The 23,462-nt window shown below is 37.3% G+C and overlaps 1 protein-coding gene across 3 annotated transcripts in view; it reads right to left on the bottom strand.

The window, feature by feature from the left end:
* Positions 1-23,462, bottom strand: part of KCNQ5 (potassium voltage-gated channel subfamily Q member 5) — a 451,726-nt gene that overhangs the window by 87,144 nt on the left and 341,120 nt on the right. For all 3 annotated transcript variants that reach the window (XM_074368770.1, XM_074368771.1, XM_074368772.1), the window contains exons 4-5: positions 2,891-3,066; positions 2,302-2,427 (exon numbers count right to left, since the gene is read on the bottom strand). In XM_074368770.1, coding sequence (XP_074224871.1) covers positions 2,302-2,427; positions 2,891-3,066 — 302 coding nt within the window. The remainder of the gene's footprint in view (positions 1-2,301; positions 2,428-2,890; positions 3,067-23,462) is intronic.

The raw sequence follows: 23,462 nt of genomic DNA, 5'->3' as shown, positions 1-23,462 counted from the left end.
TATACAGCCAGCAAATGTACCAAGTTTTGCTTAATACAAGCCTTGAAAATTATCATCTTGACGAGGGTTCTAGTTCTCACTGACTAGCTTCCGATGATTAGCACAATAGGACAATACAATAACTGATAACATAAGTTTGTGCTCCACAAAACAAACAGACAGAGGGGAGGGTATAGCTCAGTGGCAGACTGCAAGCCTAGCAAGCACAAGGTGCAGGGTTCGATCCCCAGCACCTTCATTAAATATAAATAAATAAATAAATAAACAAACAAACCTAATTACCCACCCCCCCGAAAAACAGTACACAGTGCTATATGTCAACTCTGTCTTAACTAAACTGGAAGGAAAAAAAAGAGTGATTAAAAAAACAAAAAACAAACTGATCAATGTTTTAACCACAGTTTAAGAAAATAATAGGTTTTAGTTTTGGGAACAATCTAGCACTCTAGAGATATTACTGATGATATAAGAGGACAAATTTGTTGGACCAGAGAGATGGGGAAGTTCTTCAGACAGCTATCAATGCTGTTGTTGTATGTTCATATAGCTCCCTTTTGGAATGCCTTAAGGAATAAAATAAAAAGAAATGCAGTTTGTATACTGCATAAAGCACTCCTTTATTCTATGACATTCTTATTAGGGCACATGCCTATGACTGTTTTGTAAATGACTACTTTATAAATTCTTTACAATGCAGAGACAACTTTTGCTTCAGTGGAAAATTACGTGTTGTTTAGAGCACTCTCTTCAGTGTTATCTGTTTCAGGTTTCATGGGGCTCTGCATCTTTCATGGCCTTTGAGCTATTTGACAGTTATGTAAATTGCAGATAGCTAAGAGCAATGCACAGTCATTCTTGTCTATAGACAAGTAAACACATTCTGTCTAGTGGAGGTTTCGCTGAGTTCCCTCTCGCACTGTGGAAGAAGCCAGGTTTGCCTCTATTTGCACATTCACTTCAATATTCCTAATCTTTATGTTCCTGTTCTTTGGATAGTCCTTTGAACTGGTTGTAATATCTTAGAAGTTCCTTTGTTAATAATAACTTAAATTAAAAAAAGATTAAATAACATTTTTAGCACATGGTTATTTTCTATGTGTATTAGAGTCAGGATTTTACTTTTAAAAAATATGGCATTTATTTGTTTGTTTTTTGGAAAAGGTAATTAAGTTTATTTATAAACTTATTTTAATGGATGTACTGGGGATTGAACCCAGGACCTTGTGCATGCCAGGCACGTGCTCTACCACTGAGCTGTACCCTCCCCCAAGATTTTACTTTTATTTGTTTGGAAAACTATCATTTAACAACAGTATAAAGGAAAAAGAGGTTTCTGAGGGGGAAGTTTTGAAATTTGGTGTCTGTCATCTTTGCTCACACAGATGGTTACCACTCTTCTCTTTTCCCCTTTTTGTACCATAATTTTACTCTTCTAACCTTCATTCAGTTACTATTCCATTTTTTTTCTTTAATCACAGATAAAATTTTTGATGGGTGCCAAAGCTAGATAACAATTGGTTGTTTAAAACTGTTGCTTCACAAAGGGAAAATAAACAAACAAATGAGCTTATCAACATTTTAATCACAATTAAAAAATAATTTGTTTTTACTTTGGCAACAGCCTAGTACTCAAGAAATACTACTGATGATTTGTAAGAGAAATTAACTTTGTTGGACCTAAGTGACAGGGAGACTTTTTTTTTTTTACTTTTTTTAAAAACTAAAAAAAATTTATTAAAAAATTTTTTTATTGATGTGTAGTTGATTTACAATATTAGTTTCAGGTATACAGCAAAGTGACTCAATTTTACATATACATACATATATAGTTTTTCTTTTCAGATTCTTTTCCATTATCTTTTATTACAAGAAATTGAATATAGTTCCCTGTGCTGTACAGTAGGTCCTTGTTCATCTATTTTATGTACAGTAATGTTTGTCTGCTAATCCCCAACCCCTAATTTATCTCTCCCAACCCTTTCCCCTTTGGTAGTCATAGTTTGTTTTCTATGTCCATGAGTCTGTTTTTGGTTTGTAAATCAAATTTGTATCATTTTTTTTTAGATTCCACATATATGTGATATCATATGACTTTTGTCTTTGTCTGACTTACTTCACTCAATATGATGATCTCTGGGTGAGATGGGGAAGGTCTTCAGGTAATTTTAGGTGCTGTATATCTTCGTATAACTCCCTTCAGGAAGTTCATATTTTTTATTGAGACCACTCATAGGAATCATTGCCCTGTATTCAAAGGAAACATCTCGCAACATCCAATAAATAACAGACTTTTATACTTACTGTGCCCCACCAGAGTGCATCTGCATATGTAGAAAATTCCTTATTGGCATCCTTTTCCACCAGATAGACAAGGAAAGACGAAAAAATGAGAACCAAAAATCCTATGTACCAAGCTGTGATTAATTCCTAGATATAAAAGGAATGAAAGATTTTTAGAGGTGAAAATCATTGAAAAAGGGAAAAATATCTAAGCATGATTCCAATTCATTTTCATACATCTAGGATATTCATGATGACTTAAAAATTTTTTTAATTTATTTTTAAAATTTTTTTTTTCTTTTTTTGAGGGAGAGTAATTAGGTTTATCTTTTTTTTTTTTTTTTTAATATAGATACTGGGGACTGAACCCAGGACCTTGTACATGCTAAGCACACGCTCTACCACTGAGCTATATACACATCATGATGACTTTTAAACAATCCACTACACGTTGTGTCCCCAAATGACTTTAACCAATTCCTGAAAAGATTTAGTTCGGTTTTGATAAGTTTATCAAACACCACAGCAATCAATGAAAAGGCTAAAAAAAAAAACCCCCAAACCCCCCCAAAATGAAAACTTGCTCTGTAACTTGGAACGCAAATCTTACCTTGCTGTGGGCATAAACCACTGAGCCTAGCAACTTCCAAGTGCCCCCCCTGCGGTCCATGCGCACCATACGGAGGATCTGCAGGAAACGGAGACTTCTGAGCGCAGATGTGGCGAAAATATTACCCTGAGTTTTTGCAGAAACAACTGCTATTGAAGCGATAAGCACAATGGTATCTGAAAGAAACAGATTGGAACAGCCATCAGCAGCATGACCAGGATGTTTTATTTTCCAAAACAGTATTTGAGAAAGGTTCATTTTGGCCTTTTTGAGGCACAAATGAGCAGTTCTTGAACCCCAGCCCGGCAAGGTGCTACCTGGGCTGTGTGATGGCTGGAGAGTGAAAAGGCAGAGAACAGGATCTCCTGTCATCTTAGTTCTGACCCCTTGGCCATCCTATGCTTTACCTATGCAATTGTGGACCACCTGCTACTTAGCCTTCAAAGAATGGGACAATGGCCCTCAGAAAGTTGGGTGTTTCTGGGCGCCTGAGGACTGTGGGGCAGCCTGACCCCCAACCCTGATGTCACTGCTGTTCCTGTCAGCAGAAAGGAGTTTCTGTCTCAGCCCGGATGCTGTGGCTCCCTGATTGATGCCGCGAGGCATCACAGCCTGTCCAGGTACGAAAGTGCCACTGCCTATAAAAACACCTCTTGTTTTCTTGCCAAAGAAGCTCGTCACTCCTTCCTGCAAAAAAATCATATATGTTGTGGACTCTGCAACTTTATATACTGTTTAACAACGGCCTCAACTAAGCTGAATACTCTCTCTGCATAGAGTCCTCTGTACACCTGGTGAGCCAATTATGTGGGTGCTTTGTATTCAAATTAATTAATATTATATCTGTTACAATAGAAGATGTAATTATACATACTGTACATTGCACAGGAATAGATATTTAATGTTTGGCATATTGACATTTGGCTTAAAAAATGTCTGCCCTTTTGTAAGCTAAAAAGAGAGCGAGCAGCTAATGAAAGCACAGAAAGGTAAGTGAGGACGTAATCGCTCCAGTGGTAAATATCTGAGAGGTGGAAAGTAGGCTTTGAAGTGGGAGAAAGGAAGTGGGAATGAATGGCCTCCTACGGCCATTTTAAAATAAGTCAGCTTGACCTTATCATCGTCAGATAAAAAGTCCTTCCTGCTCCAAGTGGACTGTGCATGGCAGGGTGTCCACACTCCAGAGATGAGTTCCACTTCAAGGGTGTCACCTGGGTCATGTTTCTGTGCTCCTCAGGGTTAACTGCTCTGTGACTGTTTTCATCCTTCATTCCTGCACGCAGAAAGGTCTGGTCCCCTGGTGCGGACTGAGAAGACCTTTGAGCCACTCTCCTGGTGTCTCTTCTAGGTCAGGGCATGGAGAGAGAGGGTCAGGGGTTGGGAGCACAAGGGTCAGCTGGAGGAATTTTTTCCAGTCGGATCTGAACATGGTGTGACTTTGTGGTTAGGTACATGGAAAGCCACAAATGCATCCTTGAGTTATCATTCTCTGTAACCATAATAAATGAAAAGGAACTACATATGTTAATGCAGACACCAAAGACATTAAGTGAATAAAATTCAGTTGCAAAGCAGTATGTACAACATACTCTCATTTTAACAAAACATATATCCCACAACTAGGAAAAACACGTGAGAGTGTACAGAGGACACTACCGTTCTCTCTGGGGGAGGAGAGGTGGGGTGAGCATGTGGATGAGTGGACTTCTCACTTTCTAAGTTACTGCTTTTGGTAGTGCTGGAATTTTGTAACAATGAAACTGTCTTTTGAAATCAGGAAAAAAAAAAAACTGAAAAAAAGAATCAAGTGTGAAAACTTCTCTTGTTTTCACCTTGGAGGGATTTAGTCCCAAGACAAGTGGTTGACAAAAAGACATTCCTTCAATGGCCCTGCTGAATATATATTTTGCTTTTATTTCTCATTGTTATCCTGCTTCATCACAAGTGTACAAAGGAAAGAAAAAAGTATGATTCCCTATTTACTATGTTAAAATATTAGAAGTAGTTGAAATAAGCAAATAAGTAGAAGTGTAGAAAATACAGACTTTAAATTTACTATGTAATAAATTGGTAGTTCGAGATTTGCAGATACTAAGTGCTGTAGATGAAACAGATAAACAACAAGTTTTTGTTACATAACACAGAGAGCTATATTCAATATCTTGTAATAACATATAGTGAAAAAGAATCTGAAAAGGAACATATGTATGTACATGTATGACTGAAGCATTATGCTGTACATCAGAAATTGACACAACATTGTAAACTGACAACAATAAAAAAAATAAAGTCACAAAGTTCATAAATGGAAAGAAAGTTCCTATGAGGTATTTTCTTTAGTTCTAGGTTTTTCTTACAAATGTTATATTATTTCAGTCTTTGTAACAACCGTGTTGATCAGGCATTCTACAGATATTGTACACGTGAAAAAAGTGAGACACACACAAAATGTATTAGTTTTAAAAGATCAGCTATAGAGCTGTTACACTGCAGCGCAAAAAGGATGCTACAGAGTTAGTTCATTAGACAAAACCTTGACAAAGTAAAAAGAATCCTGTAGGTCTGAGACAATTAAAAAAATTACGCACACAGTGAATCATAATTTAAGTGTTTCAAGTCACAAAATATGCAAAGGGAACCACAGATTTGATTTAATACCCTCACTGTAATTCAGATCAGAATGAAATAAAAAATGAGCAACCACATGGCAAACAACGAACGCGGTCACAAAAATGTTTCTGGTTGGGTTACGGTCACCCACTGGAATTTTGTGTCAGTGCCACCTAGATGTTTCCTAGGTTAATATTTTAGAAATTATGGATACTCTTTACTTTTAATTTATATTTATTATTTTTGTAGTTTGTTACTTTGCATGAGGTTCCACAAGGTTCGAGTCTTGTATTATAAGTATCTAGAGCAGTGCCTGAACCATGGTAGGCATCTGATAAATGTTTATAGAATCAACTTGGGTTAATAAATATTTAAAAGTAGCTTGAGCTTTGTTCTCTTGCCACCTCAGTGGCTTAATAATTGGAACATCAATCTAAAAGACTCTTAAGTTAACCAAACCAGCACTGACTTCTACTGCAACATCATAATTCACTGCCGTCATCCATTAGTGCTTCTAAAAAGCAAATCTCACTAAGGTTGACCTTTTATTAAGTTGGGTAGGTGTGGTCTTTAAACCATCACAGGAGACTCCTGAACACCTCCTTCCACACACACCAGAGGAACCGCAGTTTCCTCTGAAGGGAATTGGGATGCGCGCTAAGCGGCTCCTACACATTGTAGGCAAAGGAGAAAAATGTTCCCATCAAGGCAGGTAGGAAAGGCTGAATGAGACACTCTCACCATAAACCCCACTTCTATCCCAGTGCTGTACAAATGAAGGGGAACCCAAACTGCCAGCTTCCCCTGAGAGCCTAATGGTGTGAATCTCACCTTTAGCACCCCAATTTTTAAGACTCCCATCAGAGAGATGGAACCCCAAAAACCTAGCTCTGCACCCATGATCACCACAAGACTGTAGCAAACAAAGAAGCTGGTTAATGGGGGTGAGCACCCCACAGCAGCCATCACCCCACATCATCTATCACTTCCCTGGCTCAGTGTGTAGGCAGAAACGCCCACCTCCCAATCTTTTGAAAGGATTTTATTTGCATGCTTTAAAAGCTGCTCCTGGCAGGGGAGAGTATCGCTCAGTGGTAGAGTGCATGCTTAGCATGCACGAGATCCTGGGTTCGATTCCTAGTACTTACATTAAGTAAAAAATAATATAAATAAGCAAATCAAATCACCCCCCCCAATTAAAAAAAAATGCTACTGCCTGATGGTCAGGCTTCTAACTTTACCTGCATCTAGTGTGTAACTGCAGTTCAAAATATGGAGAGTAGCCAGTGGACACTTCCCCTGCCCTTTCCCTCTAGCCTGCTCCAAGTTGCCAGGATATCCCTGTAGGAGCTTTAATACACATCTGGCTCCCCAGGTTTTGAGGCTGCTGCTTGAGAGAAAACCCCCCGTATCAGCTGGCTTTGATAGCTAACAGAACTTGCATTCAGGAGTCCCAGAGGACTATAGCAAAGAAAGAAGATGCTCTTACTGGGTTCAGGAGCCCTGCAACCCCCCTCCCTACTCCATGGCTATATAACTGGGCCCAGTACAGAGGGAACAGGTAAAAATGCCCACTTTCTCCCTGGGCAGGGTCTAATCACCTACTTTCCTAGCTGCTGCTGGAGGGTCCAGCTTCCAACTGCCCTTCAGCTAAGGAGCTGACTGCAATCTTCCCCTTTGGGACATGATGGGTCTTGGCATGCCTTCAACTCCTGGGAGACACAAAGAATAGGGGAGGTGGTGAGACAAACACAACAGTTTTAGAGACAGCCAGAAGCAAAGGCTAGGCTCACTGATGATGTTCAACTCCTACACAAGACCAGTCTGTCAAGAACTGGGGAGGTGGCTATTCTATCTAATGCACAGAAACTAACACAGAGAGTCAAGGGACATGAAGAAACAGAATAATATATTCCAAACAAAAGAACATGATAAACGTTCAGAAACAGATCTCAATGAAACAGACAACCTAGAAGAAATAGGTAAATTCCTAGAAACATACAACTTATCAAGACTGAATCATGAAGAAATAGAAAATCTGAACAGACCAATTACTAGCAATGAGATAGAATCAGTAATCAAAAACCTCCCAACAAACAAAAAAGTCCAGGAGCAGGTGGCTTCATTGGTGACTTACACCAACATTTAAAGAATAAATATCAATCCTTTTCAAACTCTTCAAAAACAAACAAAACAAAACAAAAGAGGAAAGAACACTTCCAAACTCATTTACAGAAGTCAGCATTACTCTGATACCAAAAACAGACAAGGATACAGCAAGAAAATAAAACTACATATCCCTGATAAGTATAGATGTAAAAGCCCTTAATGAAATCTTAGCAAACTGAATTTAAAAGTATATTAAAAGGTTCATACATTACAATCAAGAAGGGTTTATTCCAGGGATGCAAGGATGGTTTGACACCTGTAAATCAATCAATGTGATGCACCATATTAACAAAAGGAAGGATAAAGATGATATAATCATCTCAATAGATGCAAAAAAAGCATTTGACAAAATTCATATACTTTCATGGTTAAAAACTCTCAACAAAATGGACACAGAGGAAATGTACTTCAGTGTAAAAAAGGCCATAAAAGAAGCCCACATAAAGCATCATACTCAATGATAAAGAAACAGAAAACTTTCCCTCTGAGATCAGGAACAAGTTAAGGATGCTCACTCTTTCCACTTTTACTCAACATAGTGTTCGAAGTCCTGGCCACAGCAATTAGGCAAGTAAAAGAAATAAAGTCATCTGAATCAGAAAGAAAGAAGTAAAACTGTTACTATTTGCAGATGATAAGATATTATTTATAGAAGACCCTAAACACTAAACCAAAAAATCCCCCTTGGAAATAATAAATAAATTAAGTAAATTTTCAGGACACCAAAGAAATATTCAAAAATTGTTGTGTTTCTGTACACTAACAACAATCTAAGGAAAAGAAATTAAGAAAAAAAATCTCATTTACAATATCATCAAAAAGAATACAATACTTAGGAAGGAATTTAACCAAGGAGGTGAAAAATCTGCTCAGTGAAAAGTGTAAAACATTGATGAAAGAGATTGAAGAAGACATCAATAAATGGAAAGACAGTCCATGCTGATGGATTGGAAGAATTCATATTGTTAAAATGTCCATACTACTCAAAGCAATACACAGATTCAATGCAATCCCCATTAAAGTCCAATGGCATTTTTCACAAAAATAGAACAGTCCTAAGTTTGTATGGAATCACAGAAGACCCTAAACAGCCAAAACAATCTTGTGTTCTGGGGATCTATTGTATACATGGTGATTGTACTCAACAGTACTGTGTTATATCCTTCAGAGTTGCTAAGGGTAGATTTTAAATGTTCTTACCACAAAAAATAAATGGTAATTATGTGACATAATGAAGGTATATATGTGTACCAAATCAATAGGTTGTATACCTTAAACTTACACAATGTTTGTGTCAGTTAAATTTCAACAAAGCTGGGGAAAACCTGGATAGAAAAGCTTAAGCTATGTGATTAGTTAATTGTCTAAAATGTTTTTGCAACATAGGAGCGTTGTTTTAAGGGGACATAGCACATTTTTGTATAATGTAGGAACTATAGACAGCCCTCGAAGCCCACTGGCTTCAGATTAATTTGTTTATCTGCTCATGTGTTAAGCAGTTAATTGAGGGTCAAGCATCATATCAGACACTTGCATTAGAAATGAATATGCATTAATCCATCTGATCGTCAATCTACTGCAAACATCTATCAAGTTCCTACTCTGTTCCAGGCATTGTGCTAAATGCTCTGTGTATACCAGTGATTGTCACTGGGGACAGTTCTGCCTCCCAGGGGACATCTGTCAATGTCTGGAGACATATTTGGTTGTCATAACTGGGGAGTGGGTTGCTACTAGCATCCAGTGGCAGAGGTCAGGGTCTTCAAAACATCCTACAATGCCCAGAACAGCTCCCTGAAAAGAGATTTCCCTAGTCCCAAATGTCAGTGGTGCCAAGGTTGGGAAAACCTGATATACCTTATTTTACTTAGTCCTCCAAATAACCCTACGATGTAGATAGAATTATTAGCATCTTCTTGCAAATGAAGACCTGGGGCTTGCAGGGGTCAACTAACCAAGGTACAACATCCTTAAGCAGCTGAGCTGACCTTTACTTGACTCCAAAGTTGCATCCTGAAGAGTTATGGGACATCATTCCTCTGATAAAGTAAATCAGAGTGACCTGGATTGGGAGACTGTGGGGGTAGGGGGAGGAGAAAGGGACAGGTTGCAAAAGCAGGTGGTTCTAAAGCAAGAATAAATTGTTATTGCATACAGCTTTTAGGAAAGCAAGACGTGCAGGCAGAATAAAGCAGGAATAAAGTGATATTAAAACAAATGGTACTTTTATGGATACATCAAGAGAAAATGAGGTTAGAGAAAGAAATAGAACTGCTAATAAACAAGGAGGAGCTTCAAAGTGCATGAAAAAAAAAGCAGCATATAATCGTGAGCTCTTAAACACTTCTCCCAGCAGAAACAGAGGGGAACTAAGTGAGGAAATATTTATTGACTACAAGCAGCCCATTCAACACATGAAATACAGGCTTATAAGGTATTAGGAAGTAGGCACACATACTGTACTGAATCACTTACAATGATTTATGGATGAATTCCTGAGATTTGAGGAGATGGCAAAGATTTGAACAAAGTGACCTTTGAGACACAGAGGGACTGTACCAGAGCTAATCAGTAGACTCCAGCTCTGCTCCAGTATTGGTCAGCAAAACCATTATAAATTGATCTTTGTGGACTCTGTGTCAAAGGGACTGGCCATGGAAAAACTGAAAAGCCGTCATTATAAGGTGGGGATTCACATCCAAGGTTCCCCTATGGTGAACCCAAAGATGCGCTCAAAGCAAGCTCAACCGCACATCTGAACTTGACAGGCTGGGTTCTGTCACTACAATTACACGACATAATGCACCTGTTGAAAAGTGTATTTTGTGGGGGAGGGGGATAGCTCAAGTGGTGGAGCACATGCTTAGCATGCACAAGGTCCTGGGTTCAATCTCCTGTACTTCCATTAAAATAAATAAACAAGTAAAAGACCCAATTACTCCCCAAATAAAAAAAATAGCATTTTAAAAAAAGAATAAAAAAAAAAGAAAGTATATTTTAGTACACTTGGCTTAATTTAAAATCATAATGGGAAGAATGAAATCATATGGATTAAACAAAGCACAGCTGAGCACTTTGAAAGTAGTCATTGTAAGGAGAGAAACATTTTCCAGAGGTAAACCACAGAGAGGGTACGGCTTGACATCTAGAGACGGTCTGGAGAGTTTACGCTTTAAAAATTTTTGTAAATTATATTAAGAGCCTCAGAAAGTTTCCCCTAATAACGAATATAAATTTCCCTCTTACACTTTCTCATGTCACTTTGTATCTCTAGGCAAAACAGAAATGGGACAAAGGCTCCATATTTGATGACTATTTCTCTCACCATCTTTTTGTTCTGTATCCTTGGGCTCTTTTCAGTGGCCTCACTTTTAGTCACACTCTGGATAACTTTAATGTAATGTATGTTTTAAAATTATAAAAGCAGCAGCTGCTGGAAAATAGCAAAATCTTATACATGTGTATAAGGTAAGAAGTAAATTTATTTAATTAGCTAATTCCTGATGAATGAACTTTAGGTTACTTTAATTTTTCCTATTAAAATTATGCTGAAGTGAATAGCCCAGTATGTCTATTTTTGTAGGTATTCTTTTTTTTAATGTTTTATTTATTTTTAAATTATTGCATTATTTAATTATTTTATTTGGGGGGGGTAATTAGATTTATTTATTTTTAGAAGAGGTACTGGGGACTGAACCCAGGACCTCATGCGTGCTAAGATGCACTTTACCACTTGAGCTATATAGCCTCCCCTCTGTAGGTTTTCTTTTTAAGGATAAATTCCAAGACATTGGATTGTTGGAATGAATGTTGGGGCATATTGCATTTTGACATCCAAACACCATCCAAATGATGTTGTCAACTATCACTAACAATGTATGAAAGTACTTTTCTCTTTCCTTGCTAATAAAAACCAATGCCATTAATATCCTTCATATGCAAAAATAAACTGTACTGGTAGAAAACTGGACTGAAGGCATACATATAAATTTGCCCTAGGAAGAAGTAAAAATGGCCAATAAATTATGGAAAGAAGTGCTTTATAATCTCTAGTTTTGAAATTTAAAATAGTAGTGAGGTACCATTTTAACCTACCAAACTGACAAAGTTAAAAAAAAAAAAAACAGTCAATATTGTCAAGGAAGAGAAGAAAAAGTTCTTTCATGAAGATTTTGTATAACAATAAAGTAGTTTAATTTTCAGGGGGAGGGGACTTTGGCATTATATTCCAAAAGTATTAACTATTTGAAACCTTTTATTTCAGCAATTTTAGTTCTAGGAATTTAACCTAGTGAAAAAATTATAGATGTCAATAAAGATTTGCCTAAGAAGGCTTATTACACTATTACTACAAAAATAAAAAAATAGATCCAATTCAAATCGCTAATAAAATGGATTCATTGAAAACAATATTCTTTCTATCCCGGAGCATATGGAGCTAGTCTGTCTGAATTCCAACCCTGGCTCTCCCTCTTAGAACCTGGGTTACGTGGATTCAGTTACTGAACCTCTCTGTGCCTCAATTTCTTTTTTTTTTGAATTTTTTCTTGAAGTGTAGATGATCTACAATGATAGTTTCAGGTGTACAGCAAAGTGATTCAGTTATACATATATATACATCTATGTATTTCCTTTTCAGATTATTTTCCATTATATGTTATTAAAGAAACTGAATATAGTTCCCTGTGCTATACTTGCCTCATTTTCTTTATCTGTAAAATGAGAATCATAAAAGCATCTATATCATACAGATGTTGTGAGAACTAAATAAGTTAACACATTCGAAAGATCTTAGGTCAGTGTTAACACATAATAAATTTTATATAATTTATTATTAGTAGTAATAGTATTACCATGGATAACTGTGGAACAACAGATCACGTTTCAGAATATTGATGAGCTAAGAAAATTTTCCTCCAATACATCATTTTGCAAAGAATTGATTGCACAGCAGGATACACAGGTTGATACCAATTTTGCCCCTGAAAGGATTATGTATTCTTATAGCGTATATAAAACTAAATATTGTAAGTACCTCTACCTGCATGTTAACAGTGATTATCTTTGGGTGGTGGAAATAGTTTCTTAATGCATATAACTTTTATCCGAATGATCTATAATAAACGTTCATTGCTTTTGTAGTGAGAAAAAGGAGAATTATTATTTATTGGGATTTTTGTAGGGGGAGAGAAGTAATTAGGTTTATTTGTTGATTTATTTTAATGGAGGGACAGGGGATTGAACCGAGGACCGCATGCATACTAAACGTGTGCTCTACTGCTGAGCTAGACCCTCTCTTATTATTTATTTAAAATAAGAAACAATGACCCAGGAAGCTGGCCCATTGGCCAAGATCATTTATCTAGTCAGTGGAGGGAATGAAGGGAAAAGGGTATTTAACGAGTGTCTCGGGTGAACAGGGCTCTGTGCGGTGCTTAGCACACAGATTCTATTCCAATCCTTCTCCATCATGGCCCTCGAAGGAGACACAGAGGTGGTGAGTGTGGGCTTGGTGAGAGAGTGCCCAGATACTCCTAGCAAACAGGGATGTAGGCAAGTCAACCAAGGCTTAAATGTGAAACTTCAAGAAATAAAGTATTATTAAGAATAGGGAAAATAATCACTTCCAGATGATTGGCATTCATATAAATTTAGCAGAAATCGTATTAACAAATTTTTATATTTGAAGTTTTTCCAGTGGGAGAGAAGACTATAATAGAGTAGTGGTCAGTCTGTCCCATCTAGGAGGGACCGGTGCTGCAGGAACTTGTAAGTTTTCAATGTACCATGTATATATCCTGTGCCAGATGCTGGATTGACAACAAAACAGCAAGACAGGGAGGAACTGAAGTTGTGTGGTTCCACTGTGTTCTCCTATGAATGCAAAATCCTAACCTCTCAAAAGGAACAGAGATACAAAGTGTGGAAGAATAAAGGGCACTGGACAGTGCCTGGCTTAACCATCAGTTCTGTCCTTAACCCACGCTGTCACGACCTCCCTCTCAGGGATGGTTTCCATGGCTTCAAAGTGAGGTGGACTGAAGTGGGAAGTCCCAGGAGGCTTTCTAACTCCGAGTTTCTAGAATTCTAAGTGGTATGTTCTTTATTTGGACACGAAGTCACAAGGCCAGTTTAAGAGGACACTACCATGGTGGGACAAAGGGTGAGAGCAGCTTTAGAAGGACCCCAGAAGGGACTGGATCCGGGACACGTGAAGGTGGAGGTGTTGAGACTTGCCAAAGTGTGGCACACAGAAGGGCATCTAAGGGTGACTTCAGGGTTTTTGGCCTGAGCAACTGAGTGAATGAAGGCTATTTGTGGAGATGGGGGATGACTGTGGTTGCAGCGGGGAGCAAAAGGAGGGCTATCTGAGGGGGTGCCTTGTCAATTTTGAGATGCCCTCTAGACATCACATAGACAGTATGAGAGGCTGGGGTTTGGGGAGAAGTCAGAGTTATAGAGTCAGGTAACAGGTGTGTGTGTGTTTTATGCCACAGGACTAATCTCCAATATCAGTCATATACTGAAACTATTGCTTCAGAGTGTGATCAAAGATGTTTAATTTCAGATGTGGGTTACAGATTGGAGGATGTAAGTGTAAGGAAGCAGTGTTTCTGTGTTTATAAAACAGGAAAGAAGCAGTTGTCCTCAGAGAATCGCTGTGAACTAGGTGGAGGCAAATATCCTATTTAAGGCAACGCTTGTACCTTGAGTAAATCACCTAGGTGCAATCCCATCAGTCCTCAAAAAATCAAAAGGATGAGAAGTCACGGTTTTTCTGGATGATTCAGAGCATGTTTTAGGGCAATGACATGGTGGCTTGATATTATGTTCCTTTATATAGAAAGTACAAGGATGGCTTTTAGAAGCAGCAGTTTTGCACGCTGATGTCCTCAGATGTTTAAACTGTTCACCTAGTGCCTATTTTCATACATACCAAATGGCAAACCTGCAGTCAGTTTCGACTTCACACAGCCCCATACCGGTATTTGGCTTCATGTCTATAAAAAGATTTGGATTTCTACCAAGGAGTGATCATAGTCAAAACTTCTCCTGGAAATCCCCTAACACCCTATGATGAAATCTAAGGCTTAGATATCTTGTTCAGTGTGCTCACCTGAATGGTCATGCTCTAATAATGAAACAATGATGTCATTTATAGGGTTATATTTACAGAGTGAAAACAAAATACCTAACTTCAATACTCCTGTTTTGGACTTACTCTAAGCAGTCACATAACTTTTTGAAGCTTGGCATCCATTTATGTTTAGTAGTGTTGGCTTATGTAATTTTTCTTCCACGTGATACTTATGTGAAACTTGATACTTTCAGATGACATGCAGGTTACAGTGAATCATCACCTACTAGTAAAAGTTTTTGAAAAGCTGTCTTCAGGAGCTTTTTGAATAGGCTCTGCTATTTGGATTTGGCAGATGGAGATGCCATTTCATCTAAAATGTCACTAACCAAAGGACACCTATGGAAGGGAATTTATTCTAAGTATTATCTGGGGATATTGAGAATTACCTGGTACACCTGGCTCTCAATCTTTTTCAATGCACAATTTCTTATTTTTAGAAATAAGAAATAGATACAGTTTAGGCTTCTGGAAAATCCTTAGGGATAAACACTGGGGTGTGAAAATGGACTTTTCCTTCTGTGAAGAAAGAAAAGATAGTGTTTTAAAAGAGTGAGTTTGAAGACAGGCTCAAGGATGTATTGTGCAACATGGGGAGTATAGCCAATATTTTGTCATAACTGTAAATGGAGGGTAACCTTTATTTATTTATTACGGAAGTATGCTTGGTTTACAACGTTGTACTAATTTCTGGTGTACAGCATAGTGATTCAGTTATACATACATATATATTCCTTTTCATATTCTTTTCCATTATGGGTTACTACAAGATATTGAATGTAGTTCCCTGTGCCATACAGTAGGACTTTGGTGTTTATCTTGGAAAATAACCTTTAAGAGTTGTATAAAACATAAAAATAATTATTTTTAAAGAGTGAACTTGAGCAAATACAAGCCACAAATACCTGACACTCATTATAGTTTTGAAAATCCTACTGATTGTCACGTGCAGGTCTGTTACATCCATCTATCTATATTTTCAGGGGATTATGAATCAAACAGATCGTGTTTAATTACTCGCCTAAGTTCCATCTTTAATTATCAAATCCTTGGCAAAATTTGCCCTCATTGGCACTAGATAAAGGGCAGTTTTTAGAACTTTCTAATTTCATATTTGCTTCTACGTGTTACTGTTCGTGAACTCTACAGAGTATATCGCTGTTCTCGTCCTTGCAGTAACCCAGCGATGCTTGTACAAGATGATACAGTAAGTCACTTCCAGAGGTAGGATTAGCATTCATGGTAACGACTCCCGAAGCTGCAGCTCAGACTACAAAACTCGCACTCTCATAACAAATCCTGCAGCTATGAGGACAAAGCCTGCTTTGGGCTCACTTTCTTTTCACAGTCCATCCCCTTCCCACTGCCTTGAGCTTTTTGAATAAGACATGCTCTGTTTAAAGGAGAAGAAAAACCAAGGTTTATTGAAACCATGTGATGCTGCAACTTGAAAATCCTTTGTAAAGAGGCTGTGGATGCTTAGCTGAGATCAACACCACTGGGGCGGGCATTTTCCCACAAACGAAATACAGAGAGAAGCATCCAGAGAGTATAATTCAAAAACAGTTTCGGATGCGCACATTTTAACACAATGCCCAGTAAATATTCTGGAAAACCACAGAAACTTGATAAGAGCAGGATTTCAACGTCACACAGTGGCCAATGTCCTAAGGATTAGCTACACAACTGTGACCTTCACACTCAAACCCTCATTTGGAGTCTGCAGGAGCAGCTAAAATCAAATATTTCAAACATTTTGCAAAAGGCAGAAGTCAAAGAATTGAGCAAAAGGCAGCGTGGGAGTAGAAGAGGCTCCTGGAAAGGAGGCTCCAATGACAAGCATGCAAAATCAGCACTTTGTGAAAAAAAATATCATCACATCCACATGACCAAATTAAAGCAGCGAACAGAAGGAATTAGATTAAAAAAAAGACAAAAAACAGTCAGGCAAAAAGTATTGCTCTGAAAATTCCTGATAACCGAGGTAAGGATGTGATTTTTTTTTTTTTGTCTTGCACTGCTTGGATAATTTGCCACATTTTCCCCTTGATTTCCTTATACCGTTTTTACACTGTATAGTGAGGGCACAGTGGGGGTGAGATTCTGCATGTGAATATCTACCAGCTTGCAATTTTTTGGAATTTTTTAATTGACTCAATAAGCATTTATTATGTCCAGAGACTGCTAGGACCTGGGCTTCTAGTGGTAAAGGGCATGGTGGGCCGTAGATGGAGTGGACAAGAGAGATGACCCCTGCCGGCACAGAGGTGAGAGGACAGTTGGAACGGAAGAACTAGACAGAGTCACCAAAATCTGGGGTGACACATGTTAAGATGGGAAAAATATAGGGAACAAAGTGCAGGCTCTGTTAACCTAGTTAAGGGGCCAGAAAGCCCTTCTGTGAGAAATGTAGGTTAAGCTGTAATTAACAATCAGTCAAAAACAAAGCTACAAAACCAGTCTTATTAACCCAATATTCTTTAGGTACCGTAACACAACCGTGTCTGAAATGATCACATCTAAAGAGCTCTAGACTCAAAAGTACCTGGCCTGGTTCCCTCCCCAACTTCTCTTCTTTAAACTAAAACTTATTCTTATTTAAGATACACAGACTCTTAAATTCTAGGAATTTAGTATTGAGGGAGATAATTTAAGAAAAAACTATCAGCAAAAACGTACAAAGAGGTTTTACTGAAATGATAAGTTTTTTTTCTGATTGTATTTGTCAATTCTTGGATTGATCAGAGATAATACTGAACCCATCACTTAAAATTTTTTAAAGATTTGCATTCCTTTTTTATTGAAGTATAGTCAATTTACAATGTTGCGTCAGTCTAGTGTAGAGCATCATGTTTCAGTCATACATGTACACACATATATTCCTTTTCATTATAGGTTACTGCAAAACATTGAATATAGTTCCCTGTGCTGTACAGAAGAAACTTGTTGTTTATCTATTTTATGCATAGTAGTTAGTATCTGCAAATCTTGAACTCCCAATTTATCTCTACCCACCCCTTTTCCCCCCTGGTAACCACGTTTGTTTTCTATGTCTATGAATATGTTTCTGTTTTGTAAATAAGTTCATTTGTGTCTTTTTTTCCCCTTAGATCCCACATATAAGTGATATCATATGGTATTTTTCTTTTTCTTTCTGGCTTACTTCACTTAGAATGATGATCTCCAAGTCTATCCATGTTGATACAAATGGCATTATTTTAATCTTTTTTATGGGTGAGTAGTATTCCATTGTATATATACACCACAACTTTTTTATCCAGTCATCTATCGATGGATATTTAGGTTGTTTCCATGTCTTGGCTACTGTAAATAGTGCTGCTGTGAACATTGGGGTGCATGTATCTTTTGGAATTATAGTTTTCTTTGGATATATGCCCAGGAGTGGGATTGCTGGATCATAGGTTAACTCTATTTTCAGTTTTTTAAGGATTCTCCATATTGTCCTCCATAATGGCTGCACCAAATTATATTCCCACCAACAGTGCAGAAGGTGAACCCATTATTTTTATAACTCAGGTTATACGACTAACAGCTGAGTATTTACTGCATGCCAGGCACTAAGCTAAGTGTTTTACTTGCATTATCTCATTCAATCTCCTTGGGCAATCTCTTGAGTAGGTACAACTAAAATTCCAAGTTTAAAATTAAAGAAAGGTAGAGAGGGCAAATTAAGGCAGAACACAGAACATCTTCATTTAGGATAGGGCTTTGTTAAGAGAGTTAAAAAATGCTAGTCCATGCTACATCAGCCTAGGACGGAGGACGTTCACATGGAAATCCTATGGTAAGTTATCTCTGGCATTGTTCTTCTCAATGATAAAAAAGCCTTGAGTAGGTGTGAAATTTTGCACAACTGCACATTATATGAGCGGATCCACCCATCCTGATACTCCTATGCAATTATATTAACAGTAGCCAGCGTTTACACTGGGCTCACTCTGTGCAGGTAACAGTTCTTTTTATTCAGGTTTTGAATAGTTAATATATTTATTTGGGTGAAATATCAAAATGACATAAAGAGACAAAATGACATAAAGAGAAATCTCGCTCCTTACCCTTGTCCTTGTTTACTTTTTCTCTACTTACTATCAGCAATTTTATTCTTTTAAAAAAACTCTTCCAACATTTCTTTATATACATAAAAGCAGAATGAATATATACTATTTTTCTCTTTTTCTTACACAAAAAAGTATCACACTAGATATGAAATGTTGTAACATCTGTTTTCTTTGACTTACTATATCTTGGATCCTTTGGTAGGTATATTGAAAGACCTTCTTGATTGTATTCCCAGTTTATTCAGCTATACTTATTACTCACTACAAATTGATGGGAAGACCAGGAAGGAGGATTCCTGGCTCACAGAGTAAGTGCTGTGTAATTTTCGTAGATAGTGACACTTTTCCGTAAGGGCAATACCTCTGTACGCTCCTGTGGAGTTTCTGTACCGGTCTCCTCTCAGTCTCACTACAAAAGTAACCGGTCAGATTCTGGAATTCTACTGATCTGACAGGTGAGAAGATGCTGTCATTTGTATTTCTTTGTTATGAGTGAAACTGAGTATGTTGAAAAGGCACGTGTGTGTTTCTTTTTCTGTGGACTATTTGTGCCTATTAATTTTCCATCCTTTATTTTCCACTGGGCTGTTGGATTTTTCTTCTGGGTTTCTAGAGCTCCTTACAGTTTAAGATGATTAACTTTTTGTCTCTGATAGCTGTAAATATTTTCCTACATTTATTTTTTGACTCTGCTTGTTGTTTGTTTTCTTTTGTTTTAGTATGCAGTAGTCTTTGATTTTATGTACTCTAATCATATCTTAAAAACATTTTATACAGGCTAAAGTTATCAATATTTTCTTCTATGGTTTCTGTATTTGTAGTTATAGTTAGAAAAGCCTTTCTAGTTCCAAGGTTACAAGATAATTTATCTATTTCCGCCATCCAGTGTCTATGGATCTTATATGATTTAAATCTTTGATTTATTTGGAGTTTATCTTGGAATATGCTACAATAGATATGCATCCAATCTGATCTTTTTCCAAATAAGTTATGAGTTGTTCTGACATTGCTTATAACCAGAGTGAGTATGGAGTTGAGATTCATGAATTTGTGGGGTGGTTACTAACTTTTGAGAAAATGTCTTTTCTGTTGATTATGGTGGAAGAGCCACTGAGAGATGTTGAGGAAAGTTTGGGAGGAAAAGCAGAATGTTAGAGAATAGTTTTAAGAATAGGAGGAGTTTTTATGGTTACCAAAGGGGAAAAGGCAGGGAGGGATAAATTAGGAGTATGGGATTAACAGATACACATTACTGTACATAAAATAGATAAACAACAAGGACCTACTGTAGAGTACAGGGAACTATGCTCAGTTTCTTACAGAGACATATAGGGGGAAAGAATATGAAAAGAAAGTATATATATATGTAGCTATGTATGTGTATGACTGAATCACTTTGCTGTACACCTGAAACTAACATTGTAAACAACTACACTTCAATAAAAAATGAAAGAGAATAGGGGGAGGTTTGAAAGGCATGGGATTAGGGAGAACAAATGACTTCTTTTTAGGTCACATTAGGACTGTGGATTTTGGGCCCAACCTGCTATAAAGCAGGTTTAAACATTTTATTTTGTGGGAGTCAAGCTTTGAGGCTCTGATGTGGTTATGTGTGCCCTGTAGCAGGCAAGTATAGTTGGTATTGTTTGAGTAAGGACTTTTTACAAAGTAGAGTTGGATTTAAGTAACCGATCTTCAGGAGTTCGTACAGTGTTGGCTTTTTATATTTATTGGTCTCTCAGCACTTTACCTACATGAACATCAAGCTTACATTCATTTCCCATGAAGAACTGCTCCTTAGTGGGCTACATTTTCATTTGTTTCTTGACCCACGTGGTTAAATATGAATTTCCAGAAACTTCTGCTTATTAAAATAATCTAAATAGAAAAACAGAGAAGTGGAAACATACTTTTGTAGGAAACTATTAAATGTCATTTAACTCAGAATAGCTGTAATTTACTGTCATGAAGTATTCTAGGCATTTCTACATTTTAAAAGAGAAGCAGTTTGGCAGTTTCTGATAAAGTTAAACAAACATTATATGACCCAGTTATCCCACTCCTGGGTGTTTACCCTAAAGAAATAAAAGCTCATGTTCATACAAAAACCTCTACATCAATGTTCATAGCAGCTTTACTGATAATAGCCCAAATCTAGAAATAAGCCAAATGACCTTTAAGAGGTAAATGAATAAACAAACTGTGGTACATCTCAATCATGGAATACTATTCAGCAATAAAGACAGAAGGAACTACTTATATGTATAACTGAATTGCTTTGCTGTACACCTGAAACTAACATTGTAAATCAACTACACTTCCATGAGAAATAAAAAAAAAAAGAAGGAACTACTGATGTATGCAATGACTTGGATGGATCTCAAGAGCATTTCTCTGAGTGAAAAAACAGCCACTTTCAAGAGATTGAATTTATGACAATGATTGAATTCACATAACATTCTAAAAATGACAAAATTACAGTGATGGAGGACAGATGAGTGATTCCCAGGAGCTAGGACTTGGGGTGGGAGTGACTCTGAAGGAATAAACAAGGTTCTTTTCTTTAAGGGGATGGAAAAGTTCTGTATCTTGATTGTGGTGATGGTTAAATTAACCTGTCCATATGGTAAAATTTCATTAAGGAATACACACACACACACACACACACATACACACACATATAAAAATATAAAATAAGTAATTAATAAATTATAAATTATAATAAAAATAAACTATGTAAGTTATATAAATTATTTATATATATATAAATTAAGTGCATGCAAAAATTGGTGAAATCTGAATAAGGTATTCAATTTAGCTAGTAAAACATCCATCTACTTCCTGGTTTTGGACATTGACTGTACTCACGGAAGGTGCTGTCACTGGGGCGAGCTAGATGAAGGGTATGTGGGTACATGGCAACTCTCTCTACTCTTTTTTATTTGTGTTTTTTATGGGGAGGAGGTATTAGGTTTATTCATTTATTTATGTTTAGAGGCGGCACTGGGGATTGAACCCAGGACCTCGTGTGCTAAGCATGCGCTCTACCACTTGAGCTATACCCTCCCTCAACTCTCTACTCTTTTTGCAAGTTTTAAGTACAAGTAAGGTTATTTCAAAATAAAGAACTGTAAGAAAAGGCCAAATCTTACGAAGATGACTGTTGGGGAATGGAACTGCATTTTTACGATACTAACATCTATTTTCTTTTGGGCATCACATCAGCTAGTGTCTTTGGTTGCGGGGAGACTTGGGGATAGGAATCAGACCTTGTCACATGGTTTATTGGTTTGTTTCTGCATGTGAGTGATGTAGGGAGATGATGTGGTATCACAGAAAGTTGTCGGGCCCTGATACAAGTAAATCTCTCTTTTTGTTCTGATTGTTTGCTTCTCTGCAGTGTGACCCTTGCTAAAGCCCTTAACCTAAGTCTCAGTTTTTCAATATATATTGAAATATATATTGGGTCATAACCTTTTTCAGCTTCAGTAAGATTGCTATGGGGGTTATATGAGGTGGACCATAAATCAGATTTACACTTTAAATCTTGAGATTTTTATTCCTGTTCATGTAACACCAAGTAGCCAAATCCTAACTAACCTCCTGTGATAGTCAGCTTCAAAGGAAGATTTCTTATCTAAATTTGGCTCTTAAACTACTGTCCCTTTCCTCATGTGGATGCAGGAAACAGAAGAGATGGACCAACCAGTTCATAGCCACAGTGAGTTAGCAGAAAAGTAATCAAAAGTCAAAGATGAACTAAAGCCTCCCTCATTTTCTGTTCCAAGGAAGGCTTGTGAGGTGAGCATTTAATTCAATGTGGTTCATTCTTTTAACCCAAAAGGAGTGCCGAGGAGAAACTATGCACTCTTTTTTCTCTTATTATTAGTTTAAAAATCAGTACTTAAAAAATTACTATTTTTTTCTGAAGTGTAGTCGATTTCCAATGTTAGTTTCAGGTGTACAGCAAAGAGTAACATCAGGACGTTTTATATCTGACAAAAAGATGGTTCTGCAGCATTTTCAAGTGGAACCTTTACTTATGTTTCCAAGTGAGAAAAATCAAGCAGTCTTTTGCTGACTGCAGCCTGGGCAATTAAGCTTATCTTTCTCTTGGCGGCGGAACTCACCTGGAACAGCTGAAAATCTGGACCCTGAGAGAAGATGCAAATCTCTGTAACGTGTCTTCCACCAACTTGCTAATAAATTGATTTTGCCTGCTCCCTCATTACTCTTCTATGTGGAGATTAAGTGGATTATACTGTAATTAAATCTGACTTGCAGGAGGTAGTCTTTAGAGCAATGAGCCACGGGGAGGCTGCTATTCTGCCTCCAGCCTGGTGCTGACGTCGGAGTTGAGCACAAAGCATCCTGCTTTACGGGGCTTCAAGCTTTCTGTGTATTGAGTGGGATAAACAGTGTCTCAGGGGGACACGGTGCTGCTTTCCGAGCTCTGTATTCTAATGAAGCTCCAAATTCCGCTACAGAAAGTTACTCTTTGAAGACTTAAAGTAGCATTCAAATGTTTGTTGTGACTCTTACTAGCAATGAAGCTTTAAAATCTAATTTTAAAAGC

This window comes from Camelus bactrianus, chromosome 8 (genome assembly GCF_048773025.1).
Source record: "Camelus bactrianus isolate YW-2024 breed Bactrian camel chromosome 8, ASM4877302v1, whole genome shotgun sequence".
In the NCBI taxonomy this organism is placed as follows: Eukaryota; Metazoa; Chordata; class Mammalia; order Artiodactyla; family Camelidae; genus Camelus; species Camelus bactrianus.
The sequence above is the reverse complement of the archived record's forward strand: the minus strand, read 5'-3'. Positions and strand labels throughout refer to the sequence as shown.